Source organism: Sceloporus undulatus, chromosome 6 (assembly GCF_019175285.1).
Source record: "Sceloporus undulatus isolate JIND9_A2432 ecotype Alabama chromosome 6, SceUnd_v1.1, whole genome shotgun sequence".
NCBI lineage: Eukaryota > Metazoa > Chordata > Lepidosauria > Squamata > Phrynosomatidae > Sceloporus > Sceloporus undulatus.
This window is the reverse complement of record NC_056527.1, coordinates 108,958,407-108,974,520: the sequence shown is the minus strand read 5'-3', so window position 1 is coordinate 108,974,520 and position 16,114 is coordinate 108,958,407. Positions and strand designations below refer to the sequence as shown.

At 42.0% G+C, this 16,114-nt stretch overlaps 2 protein-coding genes across 2 annotated transcripts; one reads left to right on the top strand and one right to left on the bottom strand.

The window, feature by feature from the left end:
* Positions 1-250: 250 nt before the first annotated feature.
* Positions 251-7,723, top strand: SEPTIN1 (septin 1). Its single transcript, XM_042471678.1, has 11 exons — positions 251-358; positions 523-613; positions 1,772-1,858; positions 1,967-2,090; positions 3,601-3,735; positions 4,760-4,877; positions 5,663-5,764; positions 5,895-5,994; positions 6,080-6,245; positions 6,732-6,816; positions 7,486-7,723. Exons 1-11 carry the CDS (start codon positions 356-358, stop codon positions 7,564-7,566), a joined length of 1,092 nt encoding a protein of 363 aa, XP_042327612.1. The 5' UTR covers positions 251-355; the 3' UTR covers positions 7,567-7,723.
* Positions 7,724-7,825: 102 nt separating this feature from the next.
* DCTPP1 (dCTP pyrophosphatase 1) lies at positions 7,826-15,649 on the bottom strand. The gene is made up of 5 exons (XM_042471732.1): positions 15,526-15,649; positions 11,990-12,289; positions 11,452-11,579; positions 11,156-11,266; positions 7,826-9,302 (listed from the first exon to the last, which is right to left on the bottom strand). Exons 2-5 carry the CDS (start codon positions 12,275-12,277, stop codon positions 9,074-9,076), a joined length of 756 nt encoding a protein of 251 aa, XP_042327666.1. The 5' UTR covers positions 12,278-12,289; positions 15,526-15,649; the 3' UTR covers positions 7,826-9,073.
* Positions 15,650-16,114: the final 465 nt, after the last annotated feature.

Genomic DNA, 16,114 nt, shown 5'->3' with positions numbered 1-16,114 from the left:
CAAAATGGTGCACAACTGGTGCACAACATTAAACTACATTACACTTTACTAACTATGTTTGTTAGGTGAGACCGTGAGTAGAGGAAAGGCAAGCAGGCTAGTATATGCATGCAGGCATCGAACAACTTGATAAAAAGTGGTGACATTTCAGAAGTGACGGTAACCAACCAACCACAGGTGGAAAGCAGAGGAGGGAAATGAAAGCGGGGCTGCCAATTGGAGATCAAGATGCCTTGATAAGAAGCGCAGAATTGGCTTCCTGTTTCACCGCCACAGGAAGTGGATGTCAAAGAGGCGACAAGGTGCATAGACATCTTTACAGCGTTTTTCCAATACAACCAAGTCGTTTCCAACTATGGTAAGAATCCAGAAAACAACCTCCTCCTCCTCTCACTTTTTGGGAGGCTTTATTTCCACTTAGTGCTTCCTCCTTAAAAGATTGTAGGTATCCCTCCAAATACCCCTCCAGGAATCCCCCGAGAGAGGGATGTCTCCTGATGTTGCTCTTTCCTTGTGTCTCAGGATAAAGACTACGTTGGGTTTGCCACCCTGCCCACCCAGGTCCACCGAAAGTCTGTGAAGAAGGGTTTTGATTTCACTCTGATGGTGGCAGGTAAGGATTTTGAGCACCAACCGTCTCTGTCCTAGCTAGTGTTGCCAGATTTCTAAAACAACAATCAGGAACAATCGAAATTCATGACATGGAGGGTTGACAGTCAGGAAGTAGCTATGAATAAGTTTGTATTCTGCTGAAAGATTGAGTGAAAGGATTGAGTTTAGTTCAATTAGCCACAAATTTAACTGCAACATAAGCATATTGTCCACATTCATGATTCACACACTCAAAAAACTAGGATTTTTTGGCATCTGCTTCACTCTATTTGTTGCTGGTGTGTGCCTTCAAGTTGTTTCCAATTTATGGCAACCCTAAAGCAAACCTATCATAGGGTTTTCTTGGCAGGTTTCTTCAAAGGGGGGGGCTGTCATTGCCATCCATCGAGGATGAGAGAGTGTGACTTGCCCAAGGTCACCCAGTGGGTTTTCAGGGCCAGCCCTGGTCTCCCAGTGTCCTAGTCCAACACCCCAAAAGAAGATCTTTCCAGGCCTCAAACAGGAGACATGGCATATAATAAGGGACACCCAGCTGCCTGTCCTATAAAGGACAAGCTTTCTGATCCTCATGTAAGGGACAGCCCTGATAATAAGGGACACATAGCAGCTCTAATCCTAGCACACTGTGAAAGCCCTTTTCCTGGCCTTTGCCTCCTGGAGTTCCTTCTGATTCTGAAGTGAAAACAGAACCTATGGCTTCCCCTTCTTTCTGTTTGTGTGGACTAGGCTTAGATGGTGAAAAGTGATTGTTTGATGAAAGGGCTAGTTTGTCTCCTTCTTGCTTAAAGGTAACTTCACAGCTCGAGAAAGTTACTTTTTGAAATGAAGGCTGCTGCCACACTGCAGATTTAATTCAGTTTGACACTGCTTGAATGGTCATGGCTTCATTATATGGAATTCTGGGACCTGTAGTTTGTTGTGGCACCAGAACTCTGTGACAGAGAAGGCTAAACATCTCCCAAAGCTACAAATCCCAGAATTCTGTAGTGTTGAACCATGGCAGTTAAAGCAGTATCAAACTGGTATTTCTGATGTGCAGAGTCAGCCTAAGCCTTTCCGATGGTCAGGAGCAGGGTATAAAAATGCTTCAACCAATAACTAACAGTTCCTCCCTTAAGAACTTCAGAATCAACATTTTATACTTTCATTCACTTCATAGGAGAATCTGGACTGGGAAAATCCACTCTTGTCAATAGCCTTTTCTTGACAGATCTATATAAAGACCGTGTGCTTCAAGATGCTCAAGGTAAGTAGAATGACAGCTGTTATGATGTGTGACAGAGGGGATAGAGAGCAAATCTGATTGGGAGAATATAATCTTGACTACTGTCCTCCCATCTTCCTCGCTTCACAGACAGGATTCCCCAGACTTTGGAAATTGTCAAACATGCCATTGAAACTGAAGAGAGAGGGGTGAAAGTCAAACTGACAGTGATTGATACCCCAGGATTTGGGGATGCAGTGGACAACACTGAGTGGTAAGAGGGGTCTTGGCATATGGGTGTACCTCTGTAGTTTTGTGGAAATGTACAGAATTATTTCAGATTCCACATTTTGAATATGCAAGCCTCAACCCTAGTTCTGGCTAGCTCTGGTATCTTCTTTAACTATGGTATGGTTAGGATCCCAAGCATACAGTGAAACCCTGGTTTAACTGATGAGGTAAAGTTTTCACCAATGAAGTATATACAGAGAGGCATCAAAAGGACATATCTATCAGCTTATCACCTCCATTTGAGGCTGGAGAAACAGCTGATTCAGTGTATCTGTTTTAGCAGAGGGAAGTTGGATTTACCGTATATACTCGGCTGTAAGTTGATCTCATGTGTAAGTTGAGGGCAGGTTTTGGGGTCCAAATTATGGATTTTGATATGACCCATGGATAAGTTGAGGGTAAAACATGAGGGGGCATATAACAAAGGATCTAAAGGATGAAACAAAGGAAAACAGTGCCAAAGAAGTTACAAAATTCCAGTTGGCAAAACTGTTATTGCTCACACTAAAGGCTTGATGGATGAGAGAATAGAAGGAGGTCAGTACCTCCAAGACAGATTGCACTCCTTGTTTTCACCTGACGATGATTTCTTTCCTTTATAAGAGTTAAAGTACCGCAACTACATTGACCCATGGATAAGCTGACTTAGGTTTTTTGGGTCAATTCTTTTATTAACATTTCTAGACTTATACATGAGCACATACAGTGAACCTGTGACTGACTACATTTCATTATTCTATTACATTTTTCAATTCCAGTTGAGCCATTTCATTCCTGAATGTTCAAATCATTTTTCTTTAATCCTAAGTAGCTTTGAAATGGGAGAGGGAGCCCACATCCATAATGCTATTGAACTACATCTCCCATCAAACCTGATGAACATGGCCAAGGATGATAAGCGGTATAGTCCAACACCTGAAAGGTCACAGAATATCTGTCATAGTGTAGGCGTTCACTGAACTCTACATTCAAGTGACTGTTTTTTCATACCACAATCTCATTTCCTGTATTGCCATGTACTTTATATGTATTATGCTACTAGAGAGGTCCCTTCCCCACCACCACTCCCTTCTCCTTTTGTGTCGTGTCTTGTTAGATTGTAAGCCTGAGGGCAGGGAACCGTCCAATTAAAAAGATTGTATGTACAGCGCTGCGTAAATTTACAGTGCTTTATAAATAACGGTTAATAATAATAATAATAATAATAATAATAAAAGTTCAGACCCTGAAATTTAAATATTAAACCCCCAAAGGACACTTGAAATTTCCAAGTCTTTTTGAAACAATACTGAATGCTAATGTGTTTACTTTTTCTTCTTCTAAAACCTTTAATCCAGTAACATCCCTAATTTGAAATCTTTTGTCTTTAAAAAAAATTAAGTCTGCACAATTCAAATGAATACATTATATAATTGCAATTTTTTGTGTGTATTCTTTTGACTATGGTTTAGAAACTCTCTCCAAACCTCAACCCCTTTCCTTTCTTTTTCCAGCTGGAAGCCAATTGTCCATTATATTGATTGCCAGTTTGAACAGTATTTTCGTGATGAGAGCGGCTTGGACCGCAAGAACATTCAGGACGGACGGGTTCACTGCTGTCTATACTTCCTGTCACCTTTTGGACATGGGTAGGATATATGAAAACTTAGGACTCTGGTTTAGCAGCAACAGGGAATTGTACATATCTCTTGGAAGGTCAGTAGTTGTCCAAATGAAAGGCAACAGGAGCTTAGTTTGAACTGACCTGGTACAGCAATTATATTCAGCTCTTAGCAAAATGTTGGGGCAGATCAGATGAGGATAAAAGTACCATCAAGCATGTGCCAAATGCCTTTGCTGCTGATTATAGTTCAAGGGTACAGTGGGCCCTTGGTATCCATTGCAGTTTGGTTCTAGGACCCCCTGTATATACCAAAATCTGTGGATGCTGAAGTCCCATTAAATACAGTGGCATAGCAAAATGGTGTCTGTTATATACAATAGCAAAATCAAGATTTGCTTTTTGGAATTTGTAAAATGTTTGATTATTTTCAAGCCATAGATGCTTGAATCTGTGGGTAAAAAAACCCTGTGGATACAAAGGGGTAACTGTACAATATTAGATCTGTTTACACTCTGGACACTAAATACAGGGGCCACAAAAATGTGGTCCAGGTGCCATATGTGACCCACAGGTCACACTTTGCCCAACTCAGTTTAGAGCATGGGAAACCTCCTTTTTTTACTGTAATACCCAGAATTCCCCAGAAAGCATAACCATACTGCCTGGGGTATTGTGTATGCTGCAGTAAAATGGTGTCCCTTATATAAAATGGCAAAATCAAGGTTTGCTTTTGGGAATTATATCTATTTTCACACTGTGGATGGTTGAATCAGTGGATATGGAGGGCAGACTGTGCATCTGGAGAAAATAAAGCTTGAACATTGGCAGCCCCTGCCCCCCGGGCTGCAATTTGAAATAAATGAATGATTGGGGGAAAGTATCAGCATGTCCTTGACCACAAGTCAGTGCAAAAATTGGGCACACACTGTACAGTAGGAGCTAGGTTACAGTAGGAGCTTGGGGAAGAAAAAGTAGGATAGGAAACAGGCTCTCTAAATAATTTGGACGCAGATGTTACATCACTCACTCTTGTTATTCCTCTCTCACAGCCTCCGCCCCTTAGACATTTCATTCCTTCGAGCCATCCATGACAAAGTCAATATTGTGCCAGTGATTGCAAAGGCAGACTGCTTGACTCCAACAGAGGTGCAGTGTAAGAAAGAGAAGGTGAGCTTAATTTAAGGAGGTGCTGGCGTTCCACAGATCTACCCAGGAGGGAACCCACTTTTCCGAAGCAAGTGTCTTATTCCAGTGGTTCTCTGGATGATTTGGACTTCAGCTTTCAGGAGCTCCAGAGCTCATGGCCAGTGGTTAAGGATTCTGGGAGCTGAAATCTCAAAACATCTGGAGGAGCCAGGAGAGCCACTGCCTTAGTGGACATCTTGTGACAACTCTGTTATCTCTAGTGCTTTGTTGTGGTTATGTTCCAACTTATTGCCACTGCCAAATTATGGATGCCCTGTCATCATTTTTTTGGCATGACTGAGTCAGACAGGATGACTAGACATCCTCCTTTTCCAGGATGTGTCCTACATTTCAGCCTTCTGTCCAGGAGCAATTCCAAAATGTCCTTCATTTTGAGCATGAGTGAATTTATCTTTATATTAGTGTTTTTAGCTTCCATTTTGCAATGTCCAACATTTTGCGATGCCTTGCCCTCCTTTGTGGTTATGACATCTGGTCACCCTGGCTTCAGAATATGTTTGCCAGTCTTTCTCTAAGGCTGAGAGAGTGTGACTTCCCAGAGGTTACCCAGTAGGTTTCCCTGACTGAGTGGAGATTTAAACCTTGGTTTCTTGAAGTCTTAGTCCATTGTTTAAACCACCATACCATGCTAGCTTTCACACTGGTGCCTAGTTCCTCCTAATCCCACTTGTGACCCCATCTTTTCCACAACTACACTTCTGACTCCATCTCTTGCACAACTTCTTTCAATTCCTTTGGATGAACAGATACGACATGAGCTACAAGAAAATGGTATCAACATTTATGAGTTCCCTGAATGTGACTCAGATGAAGATGAAGAGTTCAAAGCTCAGGATGCTGAGATGAAGGTGAGAATTGAATGGGAGGTAGTGAAGACCTATGAATGTGAGAATTGAATGGGAGGTAGTGAAGGAATGCATAGCGGGGTGGGAAATAGTGCATTAAGTCTTATGGGTCCACTTGGTGTTCTTCCTACAGCGCAGCATCCCCTTTGCTGTCATTGGATCTACTCAGGTGGTCAGAGAGCTGAAGGACAAAGTGTTCAGGGGAAGGCAATATCCCTGGGGGACAGTGGAAAGTAAGTTGCATTAAAATAGAAGGTTCAGTAGAAGGTGCCATGTTGCAGGTAGCTACTGATGACTTCATGTTCTGTTACTCCTCAGTGGAAAACTCTGCTCACTGTGACTTCCTCAAACTCCGAGAGATGCTGATTCAAACCCATATGCAGGATTTAAAGGATGTGACCCATGAGGTTCATTATGAGAACTACCGTGCACAGTGTATTCAGAGTCTGACCAGAACTGGGGCTCGGGATCGCAGCAGCCGCGCGTAAGCCATTTCTGAGACTCCCTGCATTTTCTTTTAAGGGAGATGCATTAGTGCATTGGACAGAGGCCAAAGGGTTAATTAAGAAATGAACAGAGACAGACAGTGTATCTACATTGTACAAATAATGCAGTTTGACACCAGTTTACTGGCTGTGGCTCCATTCTATAGAATCCTGGAATTTATCATTTTGTGAGGCCCCATCACTCTTCGGGAAAGAAGGCTAAAGACCTTGTAAAACTACAAATTGCAGGATTCTATAGGATGGAGCTGTAGCATTTAAAGTTGTGTCAAACTGCATTAATCTACAGTGTAGGTGCTCCATGTGTGGATTCTGATGAACAACTTGTTGTGTGCCATTAAGATATTCCAACTTATGTTGTCCCTAAGGCAAAGCTATCATAGCGTGTTCTTGCAAAGTGGGCTTTGTCTTTGGTTCGGTCTGAGGCTGAGAGTGTGGCTTACCCAAGCTCCTTATTGCTTCCCTAGCAAATTGTCCCGTCAGAGTGCTACTGAGCTGCCACTCTTGCCCCTCGCCGAGACGGAGAAACTGATTCGTGAGAAGGACGAGGAGGTGAGTTGCAAAAGGGGGCATGGATGGGCATTGAAGGCCTTGTATTTTCCCTCAGATCTAACGAGTGTTGCAGATTTGCATTCAATAACTGGCTTTCTTTTCATTTAGAGTATTTGTACCCCTGTTCTTCAGGCTTAGAATCAAGGAGATGGCAGTGAAGGACAAGATTAAGTCCAGCAGATACTGCCAGTTCTTCTCTCCCTCTGATGCAAAGGCAGTTGGGATGATGGGAGCCCTTCCATTTTCTTCTGGACCTAGGCATGATGGAAATGTGCCTGCCTCTTCTTCTCTCTGTCATGTGGAAGATGGATAAAAGTCACTAGCCTTCTTAATTTCTAGGCCCGCTGCAGAGTAAAGACACCTGTCCTTTACAACCAGCACAGAAACATGGTAGAATGGTAGAAAAGGAAGACAGATTCTTCCTTCATGATTCTTCTTGATGGACAAATGATGGTTGTTTTATTAGTTTTATAAAAGCCTGTTGAGCTTTGACCTGTCTGTACACTTAAGACATTCTTCAGGGGGAAACAAACTTCAGACTTCTCTGGACCATCTACTGAACTAGTGAAAACATGTACATGATTTGAAAGTTCTTAGTACAGAAATTTTAAGTTTGATTCCCCAAAGCCCCCTCAAGAAAATCTTAATTTCTCCCTTTCTTTTGTCCAGCTTCGTCGGATGCAGGAAATGCTACAGAAAATGCAGGTGCAGATGTTACAGAGCCAGGGGGAACAAAGCGACAGCCTCTAAAACACAACAGAACACTTTTGTCATATTGTTATAGAAATACTAGAAGAAAGAGGAAAAGGCAAACACTCCATACTACTTCTGCATAGCAAGGACCCAAAGAGGTCCATGAGCTTTGGCAAAGTCTGTGTCTGCTCTTTGCTTTTCAGTAAAGAGAATATACCACTTAAACTCTCCAATGGACTAATCTGTGTTTCCTTGATAGTCTACCAATTCTGCAGAATTTCACTGGCATAGTACTGCGTCAATAAACAGGCAAGAATGATAAATGAAAATAAAATATATTTTTACAAAGTTGACAGATCTCAAAGATTGCAGACAGACCTCAAATTGCTTTTACTTTATCCATAGTTATCTTTAATTGTTATGTGGCCTGAAACAGTTACTTCTGTCTATGCTGGAAGACCTACCTATCCATCACCAAACAGGTACTTCTCTCCTAATTCCTATTTCCTCCTGATCTAGGGCTGAATCTGTACTGCAGAAATAATGCAATTCGACACCACTTTAACTGCCATAGCTCCATGCTTTGGAATTCTGAGACTTGTAGTTTTGTGAGATATTTAGTCTTTGTCAGAGAGCTCTGGTGTCACTACAAACCCCAGGATTCTATAGCATAGAGCCATGGCAATTAAAATGGTGTCAAACTGCATTGTTTCTGCAGTGCAGATTCAGCCTAAGATTACGTTTCTGCATCCAGATTATTTTATGTGATACCCACAGATCCTGTGCAATAAGCGTGCTGCATTATTACAAGTAATTGTCAGGAGGCCACATGGACAGTTTTAACATCTGGGAACTGATGAGACCTTAAGACCTTCTCAACACTCATCAAGGGGGTGAGTCAAAGGAGCCATCCCTCCCATTACTGCAAGCATATGCCAACTTCTTTTCTTAGGAAAAACAAAAAGATGTGAAGAAATGGAGACATCCAGCTTGTCCCTAGTCAAAGGAGGCAGATATCCTAGTCAGTTTCACACATGGCAAAAGTCCTTCTAGTTGTGAGGGGTGAGGGAAGGCCCTTTCATTTTTAAAAAAATTTAAGATGCTCAGTTTTAACTCCCTTTTACTAACATACTATTCTGCTCAGGCCACTTACAGCCACATCAACCAACTTTTAGCTTGTGGTCATCTATGTCCTCCAGATCTTTCTGGACTTTTGATTCCCATCACCCTTCAAGCTGGCCTAAAGGCTATGGATGTGGCAATTAAGACTGCAACAATATCTGGAGGGTCAAAGGTTCCTCTCCCTTGTTTTACAAAAATAAAAGACAAGTAAATAACAGCAGAAAAGGTCAACACAATACAAAACGTCATCCCCTTTGAATCAGGACTTAGCTGGTCTCTACTTACAAAGTCTAAAATGAAGGAGGGAGCTGCTCTGAATAGGTAATCTGTACAAAGCCCAAGTCATAACATTCTTTAAATCTTCAAAACACATGACTTTAACGTGTTCTCCTCCACTATGTGCAGGTACATTTCTCTCCTGTCAGGAAGAGGCTGAGACTCATTATTTCTGATACTCTGTGTATTTCTTTGATGATCCATAGACTTGCTCAACAGGGTACTTGAGGCGGTTTTTCTCTATTTTTCGGAGGGCAGCGCTGGGGAGGTCCACATGGCATTTGTTTGCAAGGGCCACTAGATAAATAAGGACATCACTGAGTTCATCAGAGAGAGCTTCACGTTCTGATGTAGTCCATCCTGGTAGGCCTTCAGGGGCATCTTCTCGCCATTGGCTAAGGACAAGAGACAAAAATATGGTGGTGAAGGCTTAGCAAGACCCGTTAGACAGAGAGCAAGAATAACTCAGAAAGCTGGAGCAATGAATTTCTAAAAAGGACAGATAGATCCTAATCCTGACCATTCATTGAAGAAGTTATATCCTTGGTCCCAAAAGCAAGGCTGTGCAGTCAGTACATTGAACCTTTGACTTTAACTCCTCTGTTTTTCTACTGTCAGTCTTCATAAATTGCAAATTTACATTAATTGATAATAACAAATTTATTGTAACAAAATGATAGCACAAGACACTTCATCACCACTACGTGAATGATCAGGCTACCTAGCTTGGTAAAATATAAAATATATATCTTTCATTAAAATTTCTAAACAAGAAAACTATCCTAAATTCCTGTGAAAGTAAATATGAAACAAACTAGGCATTTAATAAATGTTAAACAATTTAAAATATAAGTATAAAATAATAGATGTCCACAGCTCTGTCCATAAAGTATTCTTAATTGGAGATTAGTCCTTTATATTTCATGTTTTTATATGTGGCCATTCCTCCTTTGTTGTGTTTGACCAAGTTCATTTCTTCTCAAGTCACCCAGCCAGCAAAGCACAGCTTTCCCACTGAGGGACCATTTTAAAACCACCAGAATATTGCAAACATAGTATACAACAGTGGAGCAAGTGCTTCAATGGGCAGGCCATCTTACAGTAAAGATGAAAATGATAATAAGAAATATGGCTGTTTAATGATGTTTGTGTATCCAGCAAAAGACAAACACAAAAGCAAATCCTTGATAAAACTGAAAAATATACAGTGGGAGAATCCTACTCCCTCATCACCTCTTTAGAAAGATGCCGGTCAGCCACAAATGCTCTCCATTAAATTATTTTTTCAAATATAGCATTCTAATGTTATAGCATTATATATTTTCAGTTAAAGAGTATTACATGATAATTTAAATATTTCTAAAAACTTTATGCCAAATATATTTCTGCTATAATGTTATAATGAATGTGTACTAAGTTCTGATCAAGTCACCTGCCTGTTCCATCAACATCTATGCCGAACCTATACATCTTTTTAAAAAATGAAAAAGAAGAAATGGCAACCTCTGCAGCAGGTGGGGAAAGAGATGAACTAGAAAACTGAAGAGGGATATTGGCATGCTGGAGTATGTCTTGAGGAGGGTGACCAAAATAGTGAAAGGTCTAGAAACCATACCCTGTGAGGAGCTGCTTAAGGATCTAGGTATGTTTAGCCTGGGGAAGAAAAGGTTAAGACCTGACATGACAGCCATGCCTACATATTTGAAATGTTGACATATTGAGGATGGAGCAAGCTTGTTTTCTGCTGCTCCAGAGACTAGGACACAGAGCAGTGGATTCAAAGCACAGGAAAAAAGATTCCAACTAAACATTAAGAATAATTTCCTGATGGTGAGCACTGTTCAAGAGTGTGGTGGAGTCTCTTTCTTTGGGGCATTTTAAACAGCAGCTGGATGGCCATTTGTCAAGGGTGCTCTGACTGTGTATTCCTGCATGGCAGGGGTTGGACTGAATGGCCCTTGTGGTCTCTTTCAACTCAAGCATTCTATGAAAATAGTTCTCTGTGAATTACTACCTGTAAGTGAATGGTTTCAGCAGACATATGTGACATTCCCAAACGTTTATGGCATTATCCAAGAAAGTACTGTTCAGTCTACTACTCCAATCTTCATTTCAGAATTTGGAAATGTTATTCTTCTGGATTACAATGTCCTAGTTAAGTGTTGTAGTCCAGAAAGAGGATCCTTTCCAAGATCTGCCTCTTTTTCTTTCACAGAGCCCAATCTGCAGCTTCACAGTCTGTACTTACAAGAGCTCTGCCAACTCTCCAACTTCTCCAACGAGTGCAAGAAGCAGATTTCGAGGCTGATGGTATTTTCCCCAGCCACGCTCCACTCCAAACTCCACCTGGAGCCTTCGGCTGGGGAAGACAAGAAAAGAGAGAGAGAGAGATGGAGATTTGGGCAGGAATGTACAACAGAAGAGTTTACAGACTTCCAGACTGGAGGGAATTGTGTGAGGCATGATCAAAATAAAGGAAGAAACTGGGGATGAGCATAAACAGAAAGTGAAAGGAGTGTGTGGGGTGGAATCAGATTGTCTCACATGTCTTCCAAGCTGGGTTCAGTGCTGAACCAAAAAGACTCTGTTGAATTTCCAAGCCCATTGCCCACTGATGCTTTATCTATTTCTTCCTTGTTTGTCTTCAGTGAACCAGCTGAGAAGCATGATGCCTGCCAGAAAAATCATAGTAACAGGAAACATAAGGAACATTTCTGCCTATTTGCTATTACCAGTTTAAAACTGGACAGCTGATTGTTTAGTGTTGCAAGACTAAATGGGCATCAAGTTAGGTCAAGCACAAGTCTCCTGTTCCCTGCTCAACAGAGGAGCAGAGCTGCAATTGAGTCCCTGTCACTACAACCCAGAATCCTTTTGGGTCACAGAATTAGGCGACACTAGACAGCCAATCCCAAGAAACTGCCTACTATAAAAGGTTTGCTGTTTTGTTCACAGAACTATTTATTCTTATTCTACTGTACCACTCATCCACTTGATCCAAACAGATGGCCAAAATACCAAGAGACGTGCATACCACCATACAAGCATGCAATCCGTTCATGGATTACATCCCATCCATTACCTCTGTCTTCATCAAAATGGCTGCTGTAGTATCAGAATTCTTTGAATCACTAAGTCCCTCATTATCCAGGGGCCCCAAACAGCCCGGAAAGGCATATGTTTGATGTTTGGTGGTGGCCATGTGCTGCTGGAGGTTGGCGTAGTTGGCTTGCATCTCACACTCGCAGAACCGGCAGGCCGCCTTGCCCTTGTCTCCCACAACAGGCCGAAGCCAGTCCTTCAAATCTTTCTCCTCCTCCCAGTCTCTGCAGTACCTTTCCTCTTCTTTGCCTCTCTTTGCTGACGCCATTGTTGGCCAGGCCTGCAAGAGACAGGAAGTTGGCTTGATAAAATGGTTACCGTCTGTGGTATGGATAGGAATACAGCAATAATAATACCATGGTCCTTCCACATTCGCTGGGGTCAGCAGGTGAAGAACCCCTGTGAATATGGAAAAATCGCAAATAAAAATATACTGCTCTTTTTACCTAAGAGAATCTCCAGGTCTTCCAGTGCAACTCTATGGTCAACATCTGTCAGAGGTTGATCACAGAATCCTGCTGGAAGACCTACAAATTCCTAGAGAAGTGTTTTCTCTATGATCTTCTAGTGTCTCCAGCACAACTCTATGGTCAACTTCTGGCAGAGTCGTGCTGGAGGAATCTCTAGAGATTCCTAGATAGAACATATTAATCAAAACTGCAAATAATCAAATCCACAAATTTCAAAGCTGCAAATGTGAAGGCCAACTGTAATACTACTACTACTACTACTACTACTACTAAATTTTATAAAATAATTTAAACACATTAAATCAGACCTGCACAACTTGGCAGTAGGTAGTTGATAGAATGGTGTGCCTTCAAGTCATTTCCGACTTATGGCGACCCTAAGATGTCCAGTTTTCACAACCATACATAGCAATAGGAAAATACCATGACATGGACATGTTTTCTTTAGCAGTCCATGTTATTTGTTGATCTCTTCTTTGGTAACACATTTCAAATAAGTGGCTCTTCTACCTAGCAGCTGTTTTTCATTGTCCAGTTTTCACAATCATATATAGCAATAGGAAAATGCCATGGCGTGGACAATCCTAAAATTAGTATTTATTATTATACCTTTACACGTCAGGATATTATCTAGTTCCTTCATAGCTGCTCTTCCAAGTCCAAGCTAAAGCCATATTGTGATTTAGCCTTGCTTCCAGCTAATGGAAGACACAACTGAAAGGGTTGTGTTCAAACAAATTTTGATTGAGGTAGACTTCAGAGGCATAGTTGTGTTAGTTAGAATATCATCAGGGAAAGCAATATGGTAGCACCTTTGAGACTAAGGTCCAAAACACATTGCAGAAATTATCCATCTTGAGACTGCTTTAACTGCCCTGGCTCAATGCTAGGTAATCCTGGAAACTGTAGTTTGTTGGGCTCCAGGGCTCCCTTTATGAGGTTAAATGTCTCACAAAACTACAGTTCCCAAAATTCCCTAGCACTGACCCAGGGCACTTAAAAGTGGTCACAAACTGCAGTGTGTTTTAGACCCAACTGAGCAAAAGATATAGCATAAGCTTTCACACTTCCTCAGATTGCATTTGACGTAGACCAAGGGTACAATTACACTGTAAAAATAATGCAGCTTGACACCACTTTAACTGCCACAGCTCCATCCTACAGAATCCTGGGGGTTGTAGTTTTGTGAGGCTATAGCACTCTTTGGCAGAGAAGAATTAAAGATTTCATAAAATTATAAATCCCAGGATTCCATAGAATGGAGCTGCTGCACTTAGAGGTGTCAAGCGACATTATTTCTACAATGTGGATACACTCTTGGTCTACTTCCCCAAATGCATCTGTGGAAGTGGGCCAAGAGGCTGTACAGATCAGAGATAAAGGCCGGCGTTGGGGTGGAGTGATGCCATGGCATCCACACGGCACACACCCTGACATTTGCCCCATGCCAGCATGAGGCTGTGCACCCCACTGCATGGCAGGCAGTGTCACAGTGCTCCTCTGGCGTTGTGTCTAGATAATGCAGCACCAAAAGAGTGCTGAAAAGCTGCAGTGATATAGTACCTTTCCGTCGTGCAAAAAGGAGCCGCTTTTTGCAGCTCCTTTTTGCGCTGTGGAAAGGCTAGATCAAGACTGTGGTGTATAGTTGTCACAGCCCCAATCTGGCAAAGAAACAGGCGGCTGCAGACCTCTTAGGGGCAGTCCGTGCAGCCCCCAAGTCTACAAAGGCTTGGTGGTCTAGAGCCAGTGTGGCGTAGTGGTTTGAGCACTGGACTATGACTCTGGAGGTCCAGGTTCAAATCCCTGCTCAGCAATGGAAACCCACTGGGTGACCTTAGGCAAGTCACTCTCTCAGCCTCAGAGAAAGGCAAAGGCCATCTGAACAAATCTTGCCAAGGAAACCCTGTGATAGGCTTACCTTAGGGATGCCATAAGTTGACTTGAAGGCACGCCACAGTAAACAAAAGCTTATGCTACGACGTAGTTTGCCAAAAGACATGGCAGAAATAATCCAGTTTGAGACTGCTTTAACTGGCCTGTCTCAGTGCTAAGGACTCCTGGGGATTGCAGTTTATTGTGCCACCAGAGCTCTCTGAGAGAGAAGCCTAAATGTCTCACAAAATTACAGATCCCAGAATTCCCTAGCACTGAGCCAGGGCAATTAAAGCGGTCTCAAACTGGATTATTTCAGCAGTGTGTTTTGGTCCTTAGTCAACAAGGTGCTCCAAGATCCCTTTGCATACTGAAATGGGCCAGTCTCCCTTCTCAGTCCGAATCATAACCATGTTAGCCATATAGCACAGTACAGTGCCACCCAAAATCCACAAAACAGTGATACACAGGATCATCGATTTGGAAGAGATCTCAAGGGTCATGCAATCCAATCTCCTTCTGACCTGCAGGAACTCACAATCAAAGCACTCCTGAACTGTTAAACACAATTTGAAGGCACATAACAACAATAACAACAACAAGCCTACTTGGTCAGAGGCATGGAAAATTCCATCAATTGGCAGACTATTGTCCACACAACAACAACCCTTAACTGAGGTCATTAACAAACAATGACTAAGTGATAACACAGGCATCCTAGCACATATGAACAGATGGCCATCCAGCCTCTGTTTGAAAACCCTATTATCTTTATGGGCCAACCAAAATGCACATTATAGGTGTTGCAGCTTACCTGGTGCCTGATAAAACTAAAAATCCCAGGAGTCTTGTAGAATGGAGCCATGGCAGTTAAAGTGGTGTCAAGCTGCATTATGTCTACAACCTTAGAACCAAACCACACAGACTTCTTGCATGCATACAGGTTGCAGCTTGCATAATGTGCATTTTGGTTGGCCCCATAAAGGTATCACTGCTTTGTGGCTTTTTAGGTGACACTAAAAGTAGTGAGAGGAGAGCCACGTGCATCCCTTTGAGCTCCTTAAGGGGGAAAAAGAAAGGCAGGATAAATATGTTACAAGCCATACATTAAAGAATAAATTAAAAAATAAATAACTGGTCCATTGCAGCAGATGCAATTACAAACATCACTTACCTTGATTGATCACAAAGTGGAAAAACCCACAAAGAACAAGGCTATTTCTTTAACCCACGTTGCTGGTGTTGCTTTTTTCCCGGGTTCAGCACAGAAAGAGCCCAGTAGTGTATGCCAATCAAAAGCATGCACCCAGGTGGGCTCTGATTGGACAGGAGGGGTATGACGAGCACCTCTGTGGCCCAATGAGAGGCAGCTGGAGGCAGGCTTTTTGTGTACCCAATCACAGAGCAGGGCTAGAAAGGGGAGGGACTGCTTTTATCTTTTAGACTGGCACCAAGAGCAACCAATAGGGAAGGAGATGGCCCAAAGCACATGAAATGCACTGGCAGGAAAGGAATGTTCCTAAACACTCACCTGGATTTGGAGAATGGGAAGCTCAAAGTAGTATACAGTATTAGGAGCCACAGTATTCCAGATTGAGGGTGCATCTACACTATGGAAGTAATGTAGTTTGACACCACTTAAATATTGTAGCTCCATCCTATGGGCTTCTGAGATTTGCAGTTGTACAAGGTCTTTAACCTTTTCTGCCAAATAGCACTGTTGTTGTTAATAATAATATTATTATTATTATTATTATTATTAT

Excerpts from the sequence above, each read along its gene's own strand:
- SEPTIN1 (XM_042471678.1), top strand. Across the intron at positions 614-1,771 it reads TTTCACTCTGATGGTGGCAG|GAGAATCTGGACTGGGAAAA; the intron begins GTAAGGATTTTG and ends TTCACTTCATAG. Across the intron at positions 4,878-5,662 it reads TGCAGTGTAAGAAAGAGAAG|ATACGACATGAGCTACAAGA; the intron begins GTGAGCTTAATT and ends TTGGATGAACAG.
- DCTPP1 (XM_042471732.1), bottom strand. The coding sequence starts at position 12,277 with ATGGCGTCAGCAAAGAGAGGCAAAGAAGAGGAAAGGTACTGCAGAGAC. Across the intron at positions 11,267-11,451 it reads GAACCCAGCTTGGAAGACAT|CCGAAGGCTCCAGGTGGAGT; the intron begins GTGAGACAATCT and ends TGTCTTCCCCAG. Across the intron at positions 9,303-11,155 it reads GGAGAGTTGGCAGAGCTCTT|CCAATGGCGAGAAGATGCCC; the intron begins GTAAGTACAGAC and ends TCTTGTCCTTAG.